Genomic DNA, 21,754 nt, shown 5'->3' with positions numbered 1-21,754 from the left:
AGGCTTGAAATGTTTGATCATAAATGTGTTAACAGCTGCTAGAATTGTATTTGCTAAAAACTGGAAAAATGAGAAATTACCAACAGAGGAAGAAATTGTTCGGAAAATAATGGACTGTGCTGAAATGAGTAAACTTACATTTGAAATTAGAGAACTAGAGGATGAGCAATTCTATAAATTATGGGACTTGTTTTATCAATGGCTGGATAAAAAAATCTGGAAATGAATCTTTTTTTTTCCTTTATCCTATCTCATTAATAATAATAGAAAGCTATACCTAATGTTTTGAAAAAATCTCTTTTTCTTTTTTCTCTTTCTATACATGTTAAGCTTTCACTATGAAACAGACTATTTACTTATACTAGATAAGAATAATAATGTATTTAATGTATAAGAGTGAGATGATTTAAATTGTTAGGTATGATTGTAGCTGGTGACTATCTTATAATATAAAATGGAATAATGATGATGTAATGAATAATGGATAGAAATATAGACTGAAATATTTAATGACTACATGGATTGACAAATAATAATGGAAAATTAAATTTGGAGTTGAGGATGATTGGAAATTCTAAGGCTAATGGAAAGTAGAAATGTCTTATATGAAGTAATGAGTTTCTTTTTTCTTTGACTTAATCTTTATTTTTATCTTTGAGAGAATGGTGATATAATTTTATAAAGACTTATTGTTACCTAGTATATAATTATAGAGGTAAAGAAACAAGGGTTGTCACAAAAGAAAGAACACTAATGGCAATTTGAACATACAATGCTCAATGAAATATTTAACTATGTTTAATGGATAATAAGTGACCGTATCCTTAATTGTAAAAACCATTGCACAAAAACTTGTAACCAAACAACATGCTTGATGAAATTGTGTTTTTTTTTACTTCCCTGCTCTTGTGCTGTATGTGTTGTTTTGTCTTTTTTTAAAGAAAAATAAATAAACTTTTATAAAAAAAATTAGACATGCATTAGATGATATAGGGTTTACTGTAGATATAATAGACTTAAAATAAAGGTCAACTTGTAATCTCATTATTAGATGTTGAAAAGCTTTTGATAAAATACACAAATAATTCATGTTCATTATGTGTCTGTCTGTCTGTCTGACTGTCCGTCCGTCCATCTATCCATCCATCCATCCATCCATCCACCCACCCACCCACCCACCCACCCACCCACCCACCCACCTACCTACCTACCTACCTACCTACCTACCTACCTACCTACCTACCTACCTTTATGGCTGTGTGTGTATGTTCCAGCATAACTCTGGAATGCCTTTAGCAATTTCAACCAAACTTAATATACAGATGACTTTCTGTCTGGAAAGTAAGACACCCCAACACCCCCTTAGTGTGTGTGTGTCTGTGTCTCTGTGTGTGTATTCCAGCATCACTCTGGAACGCCTGGGCTGCTGAAATGAAAAGGAATGAATTATATCGATAGTGTCAAATCACAGTACTTTTGAAAGTGGTAGTGTGCATTTGGGATTCAAGTTCTATTAAGATACAGTCTGTTGTGCCTTAAAATGGCATCTACTGTACAGCACAGTGCAGTTGCCATGGTAACAACTTCACAGTACTCCATAAGGAGGCTTCCTCTGGTAAGGGGTATTGGTTGTAAATAAATACCCAGGGAACTCCGAGTTATCAGCTAGTATTAAATAGATTTGAAAATCCCTTGGAATTCATAAAATGGATTAAGAATATTATATTTACTATTAAAGTAAAATTTAATGACATTTTCTCCCACTTTTAGAGAAACTAGACATGGATGTCCAGTTTCACCCTTGCTTTTTAAAGTCAGCATTAATTAACTTCAATCAATATTTAATAATCAATGTAATTACTGATATTTAATGATTTTTGGTTTGTGTTATTAGACAACAGAGAAATATCTATGGACTACTACATAACTCAGTTGAATACAAATGCCCACATTCTTTTGTTTTTTTTCGAAACCTCATACTGCTGCTTTAGTATTGATGCAAAATAACAGATATTCTATTGTCCAAATCAGAATTGATACTAATAGGTAAAAATTGGGTTACCCATCACTAAATATCAATTCCATATTTGCACTGAATCGATTAAATATTTGACATGTACGTATGTATGTATGTATGTACACCAAAGGATACAACATGTAATATAAATAAAATTGTTGGAGGGATGTTTCTTCAGAGATCACTACTGTATACATCAAAATGTATTAAATACTGAAAGCTAATAATTAGAGTAAATTTTCCAAATTAGGCAACCTTGGAATATACATATACAGCACTTTTGGTTGGATGGACAGTATTAGGATTTAAATATACAAAACTCTGGTACCTCTGAAACCAATTACGTTAGTTATAAACGTGCGGAAAGGAATGTCTACTTTTAAAGCATTGTTTTTTCCATGCCATATTGACCCTATGGTCCACACTAAATTGGCACTGGACAAGAGTTAATGGAATTCAAGGACAGCTGGACTTGGACTGCTTGTGGGGACATAACTTCAGGATGATTCCTCTCTTGACTCTGCCTCCCCCAACTTTGCCTCTCTTTCTCATATAGAAACATTCTTCAGTCTTTAAAAAAAGTAGTCACAATAGCACACAACCTGCTTTTTCTAGTTAAATTTGATTGGAATGTTTTCTGTTTTACTTCAGTATGACTGCTCTATAGACTCTTTGTTGGACAACTAAGAGACGGCGCTACTCTTTTTTCATTCTTATTATTGCTGCCTTAAAACAGTAGAAGAGGAATATTTCAACATTTATATCAGAATTCTATAGAACTCTTTCATTCTACGTACTCATCCAAACTTTGCAGTGTTGATCAGAGATGGCATTCTGCTAGTTCGCCCCCATTTGGGCGAAGCAGTAGCAGGAGGCTCCGTCCACCTGCCCAGACATCATCACAGACACTCTGCGCATGCACAGAGGTTCTGCACATATGCAGACATGCCGTGCACAAGCACACACTCCCAGTTCAAAACCAGTAGCAGAGGTAAGAGGATCTCATGCCTGGTGTTGATACCCTCAAAGGTATCTACTATGTTATTTTCATTTTATTCTGTACCCAAATGAAATGGTTATAGACATTTTGATGCTTTCCCATTTGAGTCAAAAACACAACGTTCTTGAATTTATTTAACATGATCTTGATCTCAGATCTCCTATATGAATCAAGTCTTGCCACCTTCGGATCTTAAATTGGGATTGGCTTTTGGTTAATATGCGCATTCATCTTGTTTATTATAAGTGAAATGCCACTCTTGGTCTGCAGTTAATAATGATAGACAAACAAGTGGTATGATTTAACATAAGAAAATTCTCTGTGTTCTTTGAGAGGGAATGCGAAAATGAGAATCCCATGTGACACCTCTGTTATAAATAACACAACACATTTGATATTTACTCATGAAACTTTTTCATGTATATTTGTAATATTCCATATTCTTTCCCTTCGATTCTGCGGAACATTCTAAGAATAATATACCTTACTTACCTTTAAATGGCACATTACAAATTCATGAAAATGGTGGTTCCATTTTGGATTACTGAAGACTGAAAGATGTCCCAAATCATGTTGTAGCCAGCCTGCTTGAGACTAAAAGAAAAGGGTGATTCGCCACAGAAGAACTACCTTTTGTGTCACTCCTACAACTTATATCCAATGGTAATAGCTATGCAAGAACTGCTGGGATAGAAAAAATAAAGATTCATTCATTCTAGGATTTTTTTATTCAATCAAAGGGGCAGCCACCCAGAGAAGCATTCCAAACAGGATAGGCACAAGAAACCAATTCTACAATATAACCACAAATATCTTCCCCAAACGTATCTGACATTTTGTGATAGACGGTGAGGAGACATGGCTGCTTTTTAATGCTGTATTCTAGTTTCATTACTTACTGTCCTTCAGAATGGGAGGGTTGAGATATAAGATGACATGGCATCATAGAACATAGAATTTAAAAGGACCTTGCAGGTCTTCTAAGATAAATGGCTGCCAAGTCTCTTCCTTTCTACAGAATCATCTGTTGGGCAAAGCAGAAGCAGCTTTTTATCTAACTGAATTGCTTAGTCTCCTTCAACCCTTATTCCTCCAAGTAATTGAATGCAACCTTCTGAAGGCGCATGACAATTGAATATGTGTTATTTTCTTTATAAAGAAATTATTTTAATTTGGTTGAAAGACAGTCTGCTGTAGGAAGACAAACTAGCGGAAAATGCAATTTTACCTAAAAATAAAGGCAAGAATATTACCTGAGCAAAGGTCATCAACACTGTGGCAATAAGAAAAGATGTCATAGATAGTCCAAAATACCACAAAACAAACCAGCCAGCAGCATCCAGTAGTAAAATATGCAGAAGCATCAGGAAAAAGAACGATTGGTTTGGCTTGAAGAGTCCCATCTTTTTAACAGTGGACAGCAGTTCCCGAAAATCTTCTATTAATAATTGCTATGGGCCAAAATTCAGAAAATTTGCAGGAGTTTTGACTTTATGGATACAGCATAGCTAGCCAGTGGCATCAACAGTTAACATCAAGAACTCTTGGTGGAATTGCCCTCCAAATATCCTTTCCTTCCAAACTTTTAATACTCTTTCAAAAACATTAAAAGTGGAAGAAAACAAATGAAAAATGGTTGCATAAATAAACTATTTTTCTACTTAGTGACTGCTAGACAACTTAGAGCTCATGTTTGGGACACTAGAAATCAATGCCCATCTGTATTTAATAATCTTGGCAAAAAGCACTAATGGGGAAACAGAAAGAGGGGGTGGGAGATATATATATATATGATTTCATGGTATAGCTTGGTATAGTTTGGTAATGTATGGCTTTATTGAGTGTCCACAAGGCAGCACCAATTTATATATTCCTCTAATGTACATACTAATCTATGATTGGAGAATTACTAGTTTAAACAAACCACTGACTGTTGTGTTATTCAGTACTATTTTTATTTGTATATTTATTGTAAACTATTGGCACATGACATTCATTTTTAGAATATATTTGTACTATATTTCAATTTCATTTACTTAAATGTAGTATTTTATTACAATTATAAAATACGCAATTAATATTATGAATTAATATTAATTATTATTTCTGATTAAATATTTATGGAACTCAATGGGGCTCTATTTACCTACTTTAATCACTTTATACAGCTGCCCACTCAATAATTTTCAGCAGGTTACATCATTAGAAATCTATTGGCCAGAAGTCCCACCACAGGACATTCACAAGCATGATCAATTCTATTTCAGGGCTCTGCCCATGCCTGAAACCTGACTGAAAAGGATCCAGATAAACCATTTTCTCCAGACTCTCTGAGGCTGCATTGTAATCACCTGCTTGTTAATCTTAAGAAAACAGGCTGGGATTAATTAGGCGGAGGCTGAGGAAGGCAGCCCAAAAGAACTGAGTTTACTTGCCCAATCTGATAGCAACTACACTTTTAGAAATACCTTGGATCTTGTTTGGCAGAATCAGATGAAAAATCATCTGATGGGACATAAAATGAGGTTGCTCTACATCTGGAGGATGAAAAGGGTAAAACTGAGTACATTCACTCTACATTGGACACCAACTAGATATGTCTTGTTGAGATGACAGAAGCGTCATCATGGGGGGAGGGGTTGTTTGGACTCAATTTGAATCTGTGGAGCCTAAAGAAGCAAACAGGGCTATCTCCATGTTACTCTCACTGTGTATTAGAATCTTGCTTGCTTAGTGGAAGCAGACAGGGAGATGAGAGGAGGCCAAGCGTGAGTGATAGTGAAGACATCCTCCCGATACATTTGGGAAGAATCAAGTGCGGCTTCAGGGCAATGAGGTGGAAAGTGGAAGGGAATGAAATGGCAGATATTAAGATCACTTCATAATTTAAAGTCGGCGGAAGGAAACGGACTTTTACTGTTTTTAGAAATGCCAAGAGACAATGCAGAAAGATTGAGGAGCACCTGATAAAATCACTTCTGTTAACCTTAATAGCAGATCAGTTTTAATGACAAAAGCGATCTTTGAGTCAACCCAATAATAATTAAGGGTTTGCAGATTAACACCATAAGCCACTACCTCAATTTTCTGTCTCCCAACTTACATTTTTGCTGGGTTCAAAGCTGGGCTGATCAGGTGCCAATTCCCCAATCAAAAGTGATGCCATGTGCATTCACTTCCGGTTCCGGCAGCTGACGGCAACGGGCAAGCTTTGCTCGCCCCGCGCTTTCCCGGTGGGCTCGCCACTCCTTGGGGGGAACAGGACACCCCGTAGAGGCTCCTGCTTGAGGGGCGGCACCGCAAGGGATCCCCTGGATCAGCGGCGGCCGGTTGGGCCCCCCCCTGCCTCGCTCCAGGCACTGGGGAGCATGATGGGGAGACGCTCCGGCATCTTCGCTGTGAGGCTGTTGGGAGAATAAACGAGCAGAAGGACGCGGATGCGGTGCGGTGAGGCGAAAACTCCCTTCCATTCCCTTTCTTAACTTGGAGAAATTGCCAGCAGTTTAAAAACTTTTTTTTCAGCTTGGCTTAGAGAAGCGCGGCTGGAGCGAGGGGGATTCCCCCCCCTCAGACAGGCGGCTGGAAACAATTTTGCTCTCAGCCCTAGAGGGAGGTGGAGGGAGAGAGCCAACTAATGATGCCACACTCTTACTAAAAGCGAATTCTGGACTTAATCTTATAACATAATGAGGATCTGGAAGCTTTGGAACTTTGAAGACTTTGTTATGCCTCTAAACCCGAAGCTGGCAGGGCAAGATGGCACACTTCCGTTGTCTTTATGAACTGTGAAAATTGACTCCACCTTTAAAACTTCAGGCTTCCGGTCTTTGTCTCCGTGCTACTCAGACAAAGCTCTTGTGGATTGTCATTCCTTGGGCTCCCTGGTGTGAAAAACTTTACCTTATTGCCAGTGTAACTAGAAAAACCACCTTCTGCCTGGACCTTTTATCCCCTGGACTCTCCTGGCTGCTCTACTCCTCTGACTGATCATTCTCTGCATTGACTGAACTCTTTATTTCACAAACAATGTCACGTAAAAAACCACCTCCTGGGAAGCCTGGCTTTGCTGCCTCTGCCCCGACATCTACAGCATCCAGTCCCAGAACACAATCAACGAGAACAGCTTTGATGCAACCTAGAACCACAGAGACTGAATTTCAACAAATGTTTCAACAACTTCTACAGGGACAAGAGGAAATAAAAAGACAATTAAAAGAGATGAAAGAAGAAATTAAAGAGAACCAGGCCCAAATTAACAAGAACTCACAGAGACTGGATCTTTTGGAGGGGGGAGCGGCTGAGATGAGGGAGGGGATGGAAGGGGTGCAGAAGGGGAACAAAGAACTTGAGACCCAACAGATGAAAATAGAATTTGAGAGAATGTCCTTCTACCTTAGATTTCAAAATGTGGTAGAGACAGATGATGAAGATATAAGGGACATCATGACAAACATTTTGGCCGAATATATCCAGAAAGAGAAACAACAGATGGGGTGGGAACTAGATTTGGTTTATAGGATGAACTCAGCATATGCCAGAACACACAATGTACCCAGGGAGGTTCACATTAAATTTCTTAGAAAAGCCACAAGAGATGAAATTCTGAGTGCACAAAGGGGGCAAGCTTTGAAATATCAAGATAGGGAAATAACCATTCTGAAACAGATCCCCAAGAAAGTGAGGGAGAAAAGAAAAAGCTATTCGCAATTAGCGAAGAAATTATACCAGAAGGGGGTGTGGTTCAGATGGTTGATGCCTGAAGGTATGCTAATATTCTGGGAGGACACAAGAGTTAGAATTAATACACCCTTAAAGGCGCAGGCCTTTATGGAAAAAAATAAAGCACTCCTAGATAAACCAGATGACCCTACAACAGACATACAGGACACGGGAGGGGCCGGAGCTCTGCTGGCAAGGGGAGATGGGGCAATACCAAGAAAACTCAGATCTCAAAAATGAACAAGAAAATTTGCTTGACATTAATTGACCGAAATTATTAATTGAATTTATATGCTGACTATATATTGCTATTTAGTAATGAATTTTGTGTTAATGTATACTATGAGTATGGAGGGAGGGGGCACCTACCGCACTTCGCAACTGCCAAAATTTATAACCTTTCCACCACCCTTTTCCTTGCTATTTTTCAAAAAAACCAATAAAACTTTGTTTTAAAAAAATCTCTTCTGTTGACCTTAATAGCAGATCAGTTTTAATGACAAAAGCGATCATTGAGTCAACCCAATAATAACTAAGGGTTTGCAGTTTAACACCATAAGCCACTACCTCAATTTTCTGTCTCCAAACTTACATTTTTACTGGGTTCAAAGCTGGGCTGATCAGGTGCCAATTCCCCAATCAAAAGTGATGCCATGTGCTTCCTTACTAGGGTCTTGTCAAGGTGAAAGGCTGTAAAAGGATCCTAAAGCCAAAACATAAAGAAAAAAAGGGGAAAATATTATAATAAAGAACCAATTTAAAGTCAACCTGGAAGAAACATGTTTAGGCTGAGTGCTTATATTTGCTTCTTATCTTTCTTCTCTCCAATTCAACGCATGACAGACATAATTCCCAGGAGGTGCTTGACCAAGAGAAGAAAGATAATAATCAAATATTTTGAAACTCTTGCACTATTTCAGAAATTAGCTCTGAAGGGTTATGATTAATTCTAAACTATAATTATTAGAAAATGATTTTGGCTTCAAGTAAAGTCTGGAGCAATAGATGACAGGTGGAACTGGAACATGGAACTGGAAAAACTTTGTTAATCTGAGATGTTTCATTGCTAAGCCAAGCATCTTTATCAGTCAGAGTAAAAATTAGTTAGGCAGAGAATCATTGGAATGTACCAGGGGTTGTAACACAAATATATACTTATTTCCCTGGCTCAACTGATAAGGAAGAGAACCCGTGGCTTAGTGGTTAAGACTCCTGCCTAAGATATATACACCCCGGGTTCTAATCCCAGTAAGGGTATGGCTAGCTGATGAGAGCTAATTAGCTCGAAATAGATCTATCCTAGTCTCCCTTTATTTATTTATCAGTACAAATACAACACACACACACACACACACACACACACACACACACACACACACACACACACACACACACACACACACACACACACACACACACACACACACACACACACACACACACACATATATATATATATATATATATATATATATATATATATATATATATATATATATATATATATATAGCAAATCATTTCAGGGAGAAACACCTGAAATTGGTGCGACAAGAGTTGATATGTTCCAACGACTCTCTGACTTTGCCTAACTACCAGTAATTTTAACTCTGACTGATAAAGTTACTTGGATGACCAACTGAATATCTCAGATTAACATAGGGTAATGTGCTTTGAAAGTGTGTAATAGTGACTGAGTCCAGTCTTATTTTTTATTTTTATTTTTTTTTATTAAAAGAGTTTTATACAAAAAGATTTTCCCCCTTTTCACCCCCCCGCCATACAATGTAAATCTCATACAAATGCTATACCCCCCCACCCCCCCCCGCAAAAATTCACATTAAAATATTATACCAAATACTTTGCCCCCTCCCCTCCCCCCATCTTAAAGTAAATTACTCATATTGTATCCCCTCTCCTCCCAACAAACACAATATAAATTTCTCTTAGATTAATAATAGCACATTAATCCCATCTTCTAAGCTAATTTAACATATATAACTCTTAATATAAATTTCTCCTAAAATAACATTGTTTCATTAATCCCATCTTCTAATTTATTCATACAAATATAATGCCCCGCCCTCCACCCTAACCCTCCCCCACCTCCCACACAAACAGTCTTATTTTTTAAATTACGATAAAAATATTATTTTTTTCTTCTGTTCAGTCATGTCCAATTCTCAGGGACTTTTGGACATTTTTTCTTGGCAAGGTTTTTCAGAAGTGACTTGCCACTGCTTCCTTCCTAGGGCTGAGATAAAGTGATTAGCCTAAGATCATCCAGTCAGCATCATGCACAAGGCAGCACTTGAATTCACAATTTCCCAATATTTAGCCTGATGCTGTAATCACTACACCAAGCTGGCTCCATGACAATTTTTGTGATTAGTTGCGAAGTCATGTCCAACCCATTGCGACCCCATGGACACATAACTTATGTCTTATCTTTTTATTTTCTACATCCAGGTTGTTGTTGTGTGTGTGACAGAGAGGGGGGGGGGGTATTTTGTTTTGTGAGCTCCTACTTGCAGTCCGTATTAACAGAGGCCAGATACTGGTTTTCCCAACTGACCGAAAAGGTGTATAAGTATGTGCATCTTCAAATAATCATGTGATATAGATCCAGTTTCTCTCTTTGCAAAAGGGAAGACATATAGAATAGTATTGCATGACTGAACTTCTTGCTCCTTGTTAAAGTTGTGTATGATTAATTCAAAAATTACAAATTGATTATTTGGGCAACTGGTCTTCCGCTCTCTGCTCTGCATGCAAGAGACACATGTGTGCATGCGCAGGGAGTGGGGTGTATGCTTGGAGGGGTGCTCGCATTGCATTTTGGGGGCTTACACAGTGCCCACATGTCCTCTTTTGGCTTCCAGATTGGTGCAGGAGGCCTTCCAAGGCCAAAACAGAGCACTAGGGGTGCATGTGGTCCCCCGACCCAATTTTGGGCGTGGAATGCCTCCTGCACCAATTTTTCCCTCAATCTGTGGTTCCATTCTCACACAACACTTGCTTCCTCCACATAAAGCCTGTTTACTCAGTACCACTTAAGACTTTTCTTCTCTAGGCTCAACAGTTCAGTTTAACAATTCCTTCAACAACCACCTCACTCTCTGTTTGTGGCTCCTGTTCCAACTGTTTTGGACCTTTCTTAAAGTGTAGCTCCACAAACTGAGCAAAGAGCAGAATAAATGGATTGCTTTGTAAATAACTAAGAAAGCCAAATACTAGCAAAAAGAAAGTCAATATCTGCTTCATATAGTATAGTGAGACTTTTGAAAAGTGTTCAGAAAAATGGGAATCTCGTCGTCCTCATGAGAAACTTACATACAAGTCAGGAAGCCACAATACAGGCAGAACATGGCAAAACAGACTGACTCCAGGTTAGCAAAAGGGTACAAGGCTGTGTACTTGACCCTTATATTCAACTTATATGCTGAATACATATGAAGGGCAACTGGTTTTAACATTGGAGGAAGAAACATCAACAGCCTGTATTATGCTGATAGCCCTACCCTGAAGCTGAATATACAGAAAATCTGCAAGTTTTAATGATAAAAGTCAAGTAGCAGAGTGGAAAATGGGATTAAAATTAAATATATAAAGAAGACTTCCTGTGGTGACGTCAGCATGCTTGCAGTTGAGGAACGGGAGCTCTCCTGACCTCTAACTCTAACTTCTTCGTTTGGGCTCATTTTTGAGTGCTGTGGATCCTGGACGGACCAACAGATTAAGGGGGAAACTCTGAAGACGCTGGGGTTATAAGGCAAATCCTCCCAGCGGCAGGAGAAACCCACTAAATGGATGAGGAATCATCCTGCCACTTTGTCAGGACCGGAGCAATGGCGACCGCATAAGAAGGAAGCAAAGAGAGAAAGCAGTTGAAATATCTGTTACTATTATTGACAACCCAAAGAAGAGGGAAACAACGCATAACTGGCAGAGAGGGTGAGCTGGAAAGAAGGAGGCTCTGAGAAGAAGATTTTTCAGACTTTTGCCTAAAAGCTGTAAGAGCAGAATTGCTGACCTTGAATTGACAGCGTAAATAACTTGAACTAAATTGGCCAGAGGGGAGAACAAAAACCCAGCATGGATAACAGGAGTAGGACATAGTAACTGTTGAGAAGACGTGTAAAGTGCAGAAGGAATGTTCAACATTCGGGTTGGTTGTTGACTTGTTGACTTTTTTCTTCTTGCTCTTTTGGAAGATTAGAGGGCTTCATTACCCACCCACCCTTATTTTCCTTTGTCGCTGGACTTGTTGCATTAACTGATTGACACTAACAGTGATACTGAACAGAGGGTGACACCTAGTGAATCAAAATTTGAACCCTGCGGTCTGAAGAAACCGGTGACATAAGCTGATATATATGTATAGAGAGAAACTTATTACTTATTACCCTTATAATTGATACAATTGAGAGACATCTATTTGTATAGGATAACTGTGTGATATATAACTCTAAGATATATGATAATTAAAGATCAAAATAGAATGGAATAATACATAAGAATGTGTAGATATTGAAACGTGATATTAAGGAAGGTTAATTATTGCTAAATCCTGAGATATATAATTATTGATAAGATTGATAACATTGATATTGCTGATAAAGTAGAAGTAAAGTAGAATTTATATGTAATTGTGGACAAGGATAAATAGGGGGATAAGAATGGCAACTTCAGGAAAGTTAATTAAAAAAAACCACACCTAATATGACTTCGGCAACACCCCCCTCCTCCAATCAAAAATCAATTGAGAGTGCATTGGGACTGGAGAAAGGCGGAAAGATGGCAGAAACAACAGGACCAGCACCAACAATGCAAAGTATGCAATTAATGCTTCAAATGATACAAGAGACACTTATAAAAACCAAGAAGTGACAGCTACAAATCATGAAGAGACAAGGAGGAATCATGAAGAAATGAAAAATGAAATGGGAGAACTGAAAGGAAATATTAAAACCATGGATGACAAAATTGAAAAGATACAGAATGTCTTGGCAATCAATGAACAGAAAATCCAGAACATCGAAACAAAAATAGAACAAACAGATCAGAAGATGGAAAAAATGGAGCTAGAATATAGACAAGTGAATAAAGAACTAGAGTTATCAATAATTCGACTTGAAAATGAAAGAGCTACATTCTATTTTAGATTCCAAAACATACCAGAAGAGAAGGAGGAAGACCTGAAGGAAAAATGAATGAAATCTTCACTGAAATTTTACAGAGAAAGGAACAAGAGTTGAGAGGGGATATTGATGAAGCTTACCGAGTGCATACTAATTACGCCAGAAGACACAGGCTCCCGAGAGAAGTGCATGTAAGATTTGCCCAAAAAACAACCAGAAATGAAGTATACAAAAAAACCAGTGAAGGGACGATTACATATCAGGGAAAAGAGTTGATCACGCTTAAACAGATTCCACGGAGAATTCATGAACGACGTAGACAATACCAATTTTTAACAAACCAGTTAAATAAAAACAGAATAATGTACAGATGGTTGATACCAGAAGGGGTACTGGTGTCTTGGCAAGGAAAAAGGTATAAGATAGAGAATATAGAAGAAGCGCAGGAATTCTATGAGAAATACTGCACAAGGGAAGAAGAACAAGGAAGTAAAGAGGACCTAGAAAGTGGAAGTCGAGGCCAAGAGGAAGAAACCTCAGAAGACAAAGAAAGAAACAGGAAAGAAGAACAGAGGCAAGAAAGAGAGAGAGCAGAAAAGGAGGGCGCGAGAGGGAAAAGTCAGATACAAACTAGAAGCAACAAAATAAAAACCCATCTAAAGATGGACCAGGAAATAACAATTATCTCAACAAACTTGAATGGACTGAACGCACCAAAAAAAAGAGCGCAGATGTTTAACAAACTTAAGAAACTGAAGGTAGATATAATCTGCATACAGGAAGTGCATATTAAAAGGGAGCATAAGAACTTATTGGAAAACAAAGAACTAGGGAAATTATACACAGCACTAGCAGGAAAAAAAAGAGGGATAGCAACCTATATAAAGGAAAAAATAAATTCCAAAGAAGTCTACTCTGATGAAGAAGGCAGGATACTAATGATTGAATTAGAGACAACAGAAAAACCGATATTATTAATAGTCATATATGCACCAAATCAGAAACAAGAGGAATTCTATAGGAAACTACAGAACAAAATAAACGAATTAGAATATGAAAATATTTGCTTAATTGGGGATTATAATGCAATAGTGGATAAAAAAATGGACTATGAAAGCAAAAAGAAAAAGAAAATGAAAAAAAATATGCTACCCAAATCCTTTTTTGAGATGGCAATGGAATATATACACGATGTTTGGAGAGAAAGGCACAAAACAAGAAATCAAAATACCTTTTATTCGAACCCCCATCAGTCACTATCAAGAATTGACATGGCTTGGATTTCATCTGGTCTATGCAATCAAGTAGATGAAATTGAAATAGAAGCAAATGAGTGGGCAGATCACAATCCAATAAAATTAAGATGGAAAGATCAAAGAAGAAAAAAAAATGGATGATGAATTCAAATATTATAAACGAAACAGAATACACTCAAATGCTGGAGAAAGAACTAAAACATTTTTTTAGAATAAATAAAAAAGAAGATACCTCAATTCAAAATCTCTGGGACACTATGAAAGCATACACAAAAGGCCTTACGATTGCCTATATGGCGAGGAAAACTAGAAAACAAAAAGAGCAACAAGAATGTATGCAAAAGGAACTTATGGAAGCCGAAGATGAACTCCAGAAAGACCCAAAGAATAAAATTAAAAAAGAAAAAAGAGAGATAATCAAACATAAGCTCAACTTAATAAATCAAAAGGAATTAGCGCAGAAAATTAAAGCAGCCAGACAAAATTACTTTGAACAAGCCAACAAACCTGGATGATGGCTGGCATACAGACTGAAGAATGAAAGAGAATAAGGATGATATATCAATTAAAAGATGATGAGGGAAGAATTCAATACAAAGCAGAAGAAAAGAAGAAAATTATTCATAAATACTTCACAAAACTATACGCACAAGATAGTATGGAGGAAAACAAAATAAAGCATTATTTAAACACAGCAAAGATTACACCAATCTCAAAAGAGCAAAGGGAGGCGATAAACAGGCCAATAACGTTATCCGAAGTGGAACTAGTCTTGAAAAACCAGAAAAATAATAAAACACCAGGACCAGATGGAATACCGGTGGAGCTATACAAATATAATAAAACAATATTGGAAGAGTTAGGGGTGGAAATGTTTAATGAAGTTTTAGGAAAAGCCAAGATACCGGAATCATGGACAGAAGCAATAATATCGCTAATCCCAAAAGAAGAAACCAGCCTACAAGAAATTCAAAACTACAGGCCAATTTCATTACTAAACTCTGATTATAAAATATCTGCAGCAATTATGGCAGGAAGAATCAAACAGGTTTTAAATGAACGAATATACCCAGACCAAAACGGATTTTTACCCCACAGACACATTAGAAATAATACGAGAATCCTCCTAGATATAATGGAGTACTACGAGGCGCATCCAGAAAAACAAATGGTACTGGTTTTCCTTGATGCACAAAAAGCATTTTACAACGTAATCTGGAAATTTATAATAACAATATTGGATGAGATGAAATTTGGTGAAAAATTTATAAAAATGATAGAAGGATTTCATAACAATCAGACAGCCAAAGTTCTGATGAATGGAGAATTAACAGAGAAGATCGAGATTAAAAAAGGAGTCAGACAGAGATGCCCCCTCTCTCCTTTGCTGTTTATATTGACTTTGGAAATTTTATTAAATGAAATTCGGAAGGACCAGGGAATAAAAGGTTTAAGACTCAAAAATGAAGAATATAAGGCCGAAGCCTATGCCGATGACCTAGTATTTGTACTAGAGGACCCATTAGAATCCAGTCAGAAATTAATTCAAAAATTAGAAGAATATAACGAAGTGGCAGGATTAAAGATCAATAAAAACAAAAATGATAACCAAGAACATGACAAAAAAGCAAGAAGAGGAACTGGAAGTAACAACCAGAATGCAAATAACTAAGAAAGTGAAATACTTGGGGATCTGGGTGTCGGCAAAATGTTCCACAATTAAAGATGATAACTATAATAAATTAGTGATACAAATAAAGAAAGAGTTAGAAAATTGGAAAAATATTCAACTATCACTCATGGGACGTATAGTGACAATTAAAATGAATATTCTACCAAGAATCTTATTCCTGTCGCAAGCCGCACCTATTAATCCGGGTAAAAAATTCTTTCAAGAATTAAACAAAATAACCGCTAGGTTTATTTGGCAGGGACGAAAAGCGAGGATTAAACTAAAGTCAATGCAAGACAGCAAGGAGAGGGGAGGCTTAGCATTACCAAATTGGGATCTATACGCATCGGCAGTATCAATAACATGGGTGAAGGATTGGATAGAGCTAAAGAATAAAAGAATTTTGACTTTGGAAGGCCATGATTTCCAAGCAGGCTGGCACACATTCCTATGGGATGATAAAAATAAAACACACAAATACTTTCAAAATCATTTAATTAGAAGAGCGTTATTGCAAAAATGGCTCAAAATAAAATAAAAAACCCACTATGTGAAAATTCCGAATTGGCTATCACCAACAGAAAGGACGTCTCATCCAAATTTTATAGATTTGAACAAAATGCTAAGATATAGAGACTTAATTGATAGACAAGGAAACTTAAAAACAATTGAAGAATTGGCAGAACAGCACATGAAAGTTGACTGGCTAACTTACCTTCAAATCAAAACTAAATACAATAAAGATACCAAATTATATGACATTGAAACAGAACCACACAAATTGGATAAAATCATTCAAAGCCCAGATAGAAAAATGATAGGGAGAATATATAAATTTCTCCTGAAGTATAAAATGGAAGAGGAAATTGTGAAAGAACAAATGATAAAATGGGCGCAGAACTTTGGATATAATATTGAATTAGACAAATGGGAAAAATTTTGGGGAACAAACGTAAAAATGACACTCTCAGTTGCATACAAGGAAAACCAGAACAAAATGTTTTATAGATGGCACATAGCACCAACAGGGTTAACTAAAATATCATCAAATACCTCCCCAAAATGTTGGAAATGCGAATCGATACACGGAACGTATTACCATTTATGGTGGACCTGTGAGGAGGCTAAAAAGTTTTGGAAAAAGATCAAAAATTGGCTGGAGGCAATAACGGGAGTTAAAATAGAATGGAAACTGGAAATCTTCTTATTAGGAATAATGTCTGCGAAATACAAAAAAGAAATCCAGTATTTAATACTACATATAATAACGGCGGCAAGGATTGCCTATGCCCAGAAATGGAAAAACAAACTAACTCCAAGTGAAGATGAAATAATAAGAAAGGTTATGGACTGTGCTGAAATGGACAAACAAACTAAAGAAATTCAGGGAAAAGAAGAATCAGAATTCTACCAGATATGGGATAAATGGTATAGGTGGATGGAGGAAAGAAACAAGAATCAATGAAGGAATGTAACAAAACTTAAAAATAATAGTTATGGGTAAAATAAGAAAATTAAGAATGGTGAAACCCAAATAAAACATAATTGAATGGGAAAAAAAATAATAAAAATAAAAACTTAGTTAATTTTTGGTGATTAATAAGTAGAACGTTGTAGCTGCTTATAGAATGTTTTTGATTTTAAAACGTTTATTCGTTAACAGATAACCCATCATGACAATAATAATGAAATAATAACTCTAACTGGTAAAAACAACTTGGATATAAAATATAATATGGGACCTGGGGAAAAGATTTACTAATTTTATAAAAAAAAAATTGTTTAGATTTTGTTATAAAGATGTAATCTCTCCTGGGTACTTATAAATTATAGTAATGAATTTTTGTCTAGATTTATTATAATATAAATATAAATGATTCTAGACAAAAGCACGTTTAAACAAATATAGTTAAATGAGAATGATGGCATATTGATGGTATAAAGATTTTTGATTTAAAATGTACAATTCAATATGAATGAAATATAAAGAATGTTTGTAGTAATGCACGAAATTTATTTGTAACCAATCAACATGCTTTCTGGAAGATGTAATGAAGAATGTTTTTGTGTGGGGTTTTTTTTTTTGTTTAATATATATATATATATAAATGCCGTGCCCATAGCTACAAATATTAGAATTGCGTAAACTATTCCCTGTGACACTTTACGGGAGCGAAAGAAACTGGCCACCCGAGTCCTCGCCTCGTCAGCAGCCCCGCGCCTTACCGTGGCATCCTGCCCTGCGTACGAGCTGATAGTCCGGGAGCCCCCCGGGTGCCTCCTGTGGAACCGGCTGATGTCATAGACTTTCCTGTCAATCACCAGCCAGCGCTCCCGTGACGAGTCTTCCTGGCCAGTGCGCCGCCCGATCTCTTCCCAGGTAAACCACCGCGAAGGGCCGGACTGATCGGCCGCAGGATAAGCCTCCCTCCTCCGCCTGATCCCGGTTTCTCCTTGCTGGGAAGCCATCTCCCTCCGACTGAGGCTTCGGGGAACTTGACACTGTGCTTTTCAGCACCATCGGGAGGCCGGACTGGGCGAGTCTGAGCAAGGGAGTTGCCTCCCTTCTCCGCCTTCGATTGGCCCAAAAAGTTTCATCGACGCTGCTTTCGTGGGACAAACGCAGACTGAGAAACTCTCGAAAAAGCAACTCGGGCGAGCCTAAGATGCTCGGCTTTTCGAGTACGAAGGAGAAGCAGGCTGCCGACCGGTGTGAGTCATTGCATTTTGAAAAGTTGCCCTCCACAGCGGATAGTGATAGGACGGAGATCAGCTGTGCCAGCAATTGTTTATTTCGGAGAACAAACTGAGCTGGGATTCAAATAATCACTATTGATTCATCTCTGCCTTCTCTCCATCCCTGGAATACCACAGGTTGAGGATTTCTACTGGCTATACAGAAAGGAGATTGGCATAATCTGAAACAGCTTTCATTTGCTTAAACATTATAGTGGCAAAACACACAACTTTCTGGCCACTTGTGGGGAAGAGGCGTTGACAGAGGCTTATCAATAATACACTACATCCTTATCTTGCAATTGCTCAATACCTAAACTCAGATCAGGCAATAAGCCAACAATAGGTTGGTACTGGTAAAGAATTGAGAGGATTCACTGCTCTGGCTTGAGAATGAAAAGCTGACATCAGGACTTCCACAGTACCATTATCCCTGGGAATAGTCATTTCATGCCAGTACAGTCTTACACCTATTCAAATGTAGGCAATTAGCACAGCCATGGAAAGAGGCAATTAGCAATTGTGACGTAATAATCCAGATTTAATCTCTTGTTTTTGGACTATATATATACTTAATTATGTTCAAATAATAGGTGCAGATTTATAACTTATGTAAGTTTATTTACTGGTATAACTTTTTAAAGAAAATAAAAAGCAATAGAATGCAATTTATTGCAAATTATTTGAGGAAGAACTATATGTCTAGACACATGATCAAAATCAATATGCTGATTTTGATGATTTTTGCAAAAAAATGTCTATTAGTCTATTCCTTGCTCTGTAAAACATGTACAATGAGAATGTACATTAATAAAGTTAGATGCAATGTTTTAAACTTCCACTGATTTCAGGGAGAAATAGAAGCATTTAGTTTTTTTCTTTTGAGCAGCTTTTTCATGAGAGTTTGCAGTAATTTGAGAAGTGAGATGTAAATAGTAATGTTGAAATATATCACTGTCAAATATACCTATGAAAAAGTGAGCTGAATTTGTACAACTGTTTTCTTTTTTGTAAGCTACTGAGGTTGTTATTCCACCAAAGTTTCCTACTTCTGTCTCATTCTCAACTTTACTTTTCCCTTGAATGAAGCTTTCCCAGAATAGTGATTTTAAGGATACTTTCAAACTGGGGAGATTTCAATGAATTAAAAGATTCTGAAATAATAACTAAAATGGAAACTGAAGGATTTTGAAATAGTTCCAAGTGACTATATAATTCTGACCTCTCAAGTGTGGCAAGTGTGTCATTTGCACACTTTGAGATATATTCCTTGAAAATTTATTTTATTTTAGGCAGTCCTTGTCACTGCGTTTATTTGGTTTGCCAGCTGTGCCTACATTCTGAGTTATATGGCAGAATGAACTGTCTATTATCAGCAATGGTTTACTGCGCATGTCATTACATTCCATACCTTCTTTCTCTTCTTCCTTTGTCTGTATGCAAAGAAGACAGGAACTCTCTGTCAATATGTAATCAATTAGCAGTATTTTATAGTCCCAATTGGGCCGGTGCTTCTTCCATACTCTCATCAGGGCACTTCAGAGAACATGATTGTTAAACACTTTATCCACCCTCTCTTCATAAAAAAGATATGCATGCCATCCCAGAACAAGATCATGGCCTTCTATATTCAGCAATTCCATTTTTGTTTTCCCAAAGCAATCTGCTACATGCGTTAATACCGCAGCTTCATAGTACAATCGAAGGTTTGAAAGTCTAAGGCCGCCTCTTTCGCGAATATCTTGCATAATCTTCATCTTTACTCTCAGTTTTTTCTCCTTCCAAACAAATTTATTTAATGTTGCTTGCCAATTTAACAAAGTTTTATCTGATTTAAGCACCGGTATCATCTGGAATAAAAAGATAAATCTAGGTAGAATGTTCATTTTAATTGCTGAGATCCTTCCAAGCAAGGACAATTGTAACTTTTTCCATACTTCAAGATCTTTCTGTATCTTTTGCCACAACACTTCATAATTATTTTAAAAAAGTTTTGTGTTTGATTCTGCGATTTGTATTCCTAAATATTTGACCTTGGAGACTATTTCAAAACCTGCTAAACTTACAAGTCTCTTTCTTTGAGTCTCTGTCATGTTTTTAACCATCATTTTCATTTTGTTTTGATTTAGTCTAAACCCAGACACCATGCCAAATTCTACTATAATATTTTTCATCTGGATTATTGACTTCAAAGGATGTGAAAGGGTAACAACCAGATCGTCGGCAAATGCTCTAGTTCTGTATTCCTTTTGCCTGATAGTTATGCCATCTGAGGATTTTGAGTCCCGAATTGCGTTCAACAAGACTTCCAAAGTTAAAATAAATAACAATGGAGATAATGGGCAACCTTGTCTTGTGCCTCTTTGTATCTCGAAAGTTCTTGACAAATTTCCATTAATAATAAGTTGTGCATTTTGTTGCTGATAAATTGCTCCAATCGCCTGCCGAAGTCGTGGTCCCATATCCATCTTTTCCAAAGTCTTGGTTAGAAAGTTCCAATTCACTCGATCAAAGGCCTTCTCTGCATCCAAGAAGACCAGCACTGCAGAGATTCTTTAATCCTCCTGGCAATTATTTTAATTTTGGGATAGATTTTGGGGTAGATTTTAATGTTGTTTCTAATTTTATCATTACTGTACAGTTTGTATATCACCTCCTCTATGTATATGTATGTATATGGTGTTTTAACTCTGACTGTACACCGCCCCGAGTCCCTTCGGGGAGAGGGAGTGGTTTATAAATCTAAATAAAGGTTTATTTGGCAGGGACGAAAAGCGAGGATTAAACTAAAGTCAATGCAAGACAGCAAGGAGAGGGGAGGCTTAGCATTACCAAATTGGGATCTATACGCATCGGCAGTATCAATAACATGGGTGAAGGATTGGATAGAGCTAAAGAATAAAAGAATTTTGACTTTGGAAGGCCATGATTTCCAAGCAGGCTGGCACACATTCCTATGGGATGATAAAAATAAAACGCACAAATACTTTCAAAATCATTTAATTAGAAGAGCGTTATTGCAAAAATGGCTCAAAGAAAAAAAAAAACCCCACTATGTGAAAATTCTCCATGGGAGGCTTCTCGGCAATCACTGTGAAAAGGTTGGTCAATCCCCAAAGGGGTCGCAACCCACAGGTTGCTCCTTCCTTTTGGGTCAGCTTCTCGCCAGCCTCTCTGCATGGGAGGCTGGCCAGACTGGCCTGCTGGGAAGCAGG

The 21,754-nt window shown here is 37.2% G+C and overlaps 1 protein-coding gene across 1 annotated transcript in view; it reads right to left on the bottom strand.

Moving 5' to 3' along the window:
- LOC309382950 (acyl-CoA (8-3)-desaturase-like) overlaps positions 1-18,272 on the bottom strand; it is a gene marked incomplete at both ends in the record, with an annotated part of 40,131 nt that extends 21,859 nt beyond the window's left edge. Inside the window, 4 exons of the mRNA XM_081934940.1 lie at positions 3,510-3,611; positions 4,271-4,468; positions 8,329-8,439; positions 18,030-18,272. Coding sequence (XP_081791066.1) covers positions 3,510-3,611; positions 4,271-4,468; positions 8,329-8,439; positions 18,030-18,272 — 654 coding nt within the window. The remainder of the gene's footprint in view (positions 1-3,509; positions 3,612-4,270; positions 4,469-8,328; positions 8,440-18,029) is intronic.
- Between the last annotated feature and the right edge of the window lie 3,482 nt (positions 18,273-21,754).

The sequence above is a fragment of the Natrix helvetica genome (assembly GCF_964273705.1).
Source record: "Natrix helvetica genome assembly, chromosome: 1".
In the NCBI taxonomy this organism is placed as follows: Eukaryota; Metazoa; Chordata; class Lepidosauria; order Squamata; family Natricidae; genus Natrix; species Natrix helvetica.
Note: the sequence above shows the minus strand (reverse complement) of the source record. Positions and strands in the feature narration are given on the sequence as shown.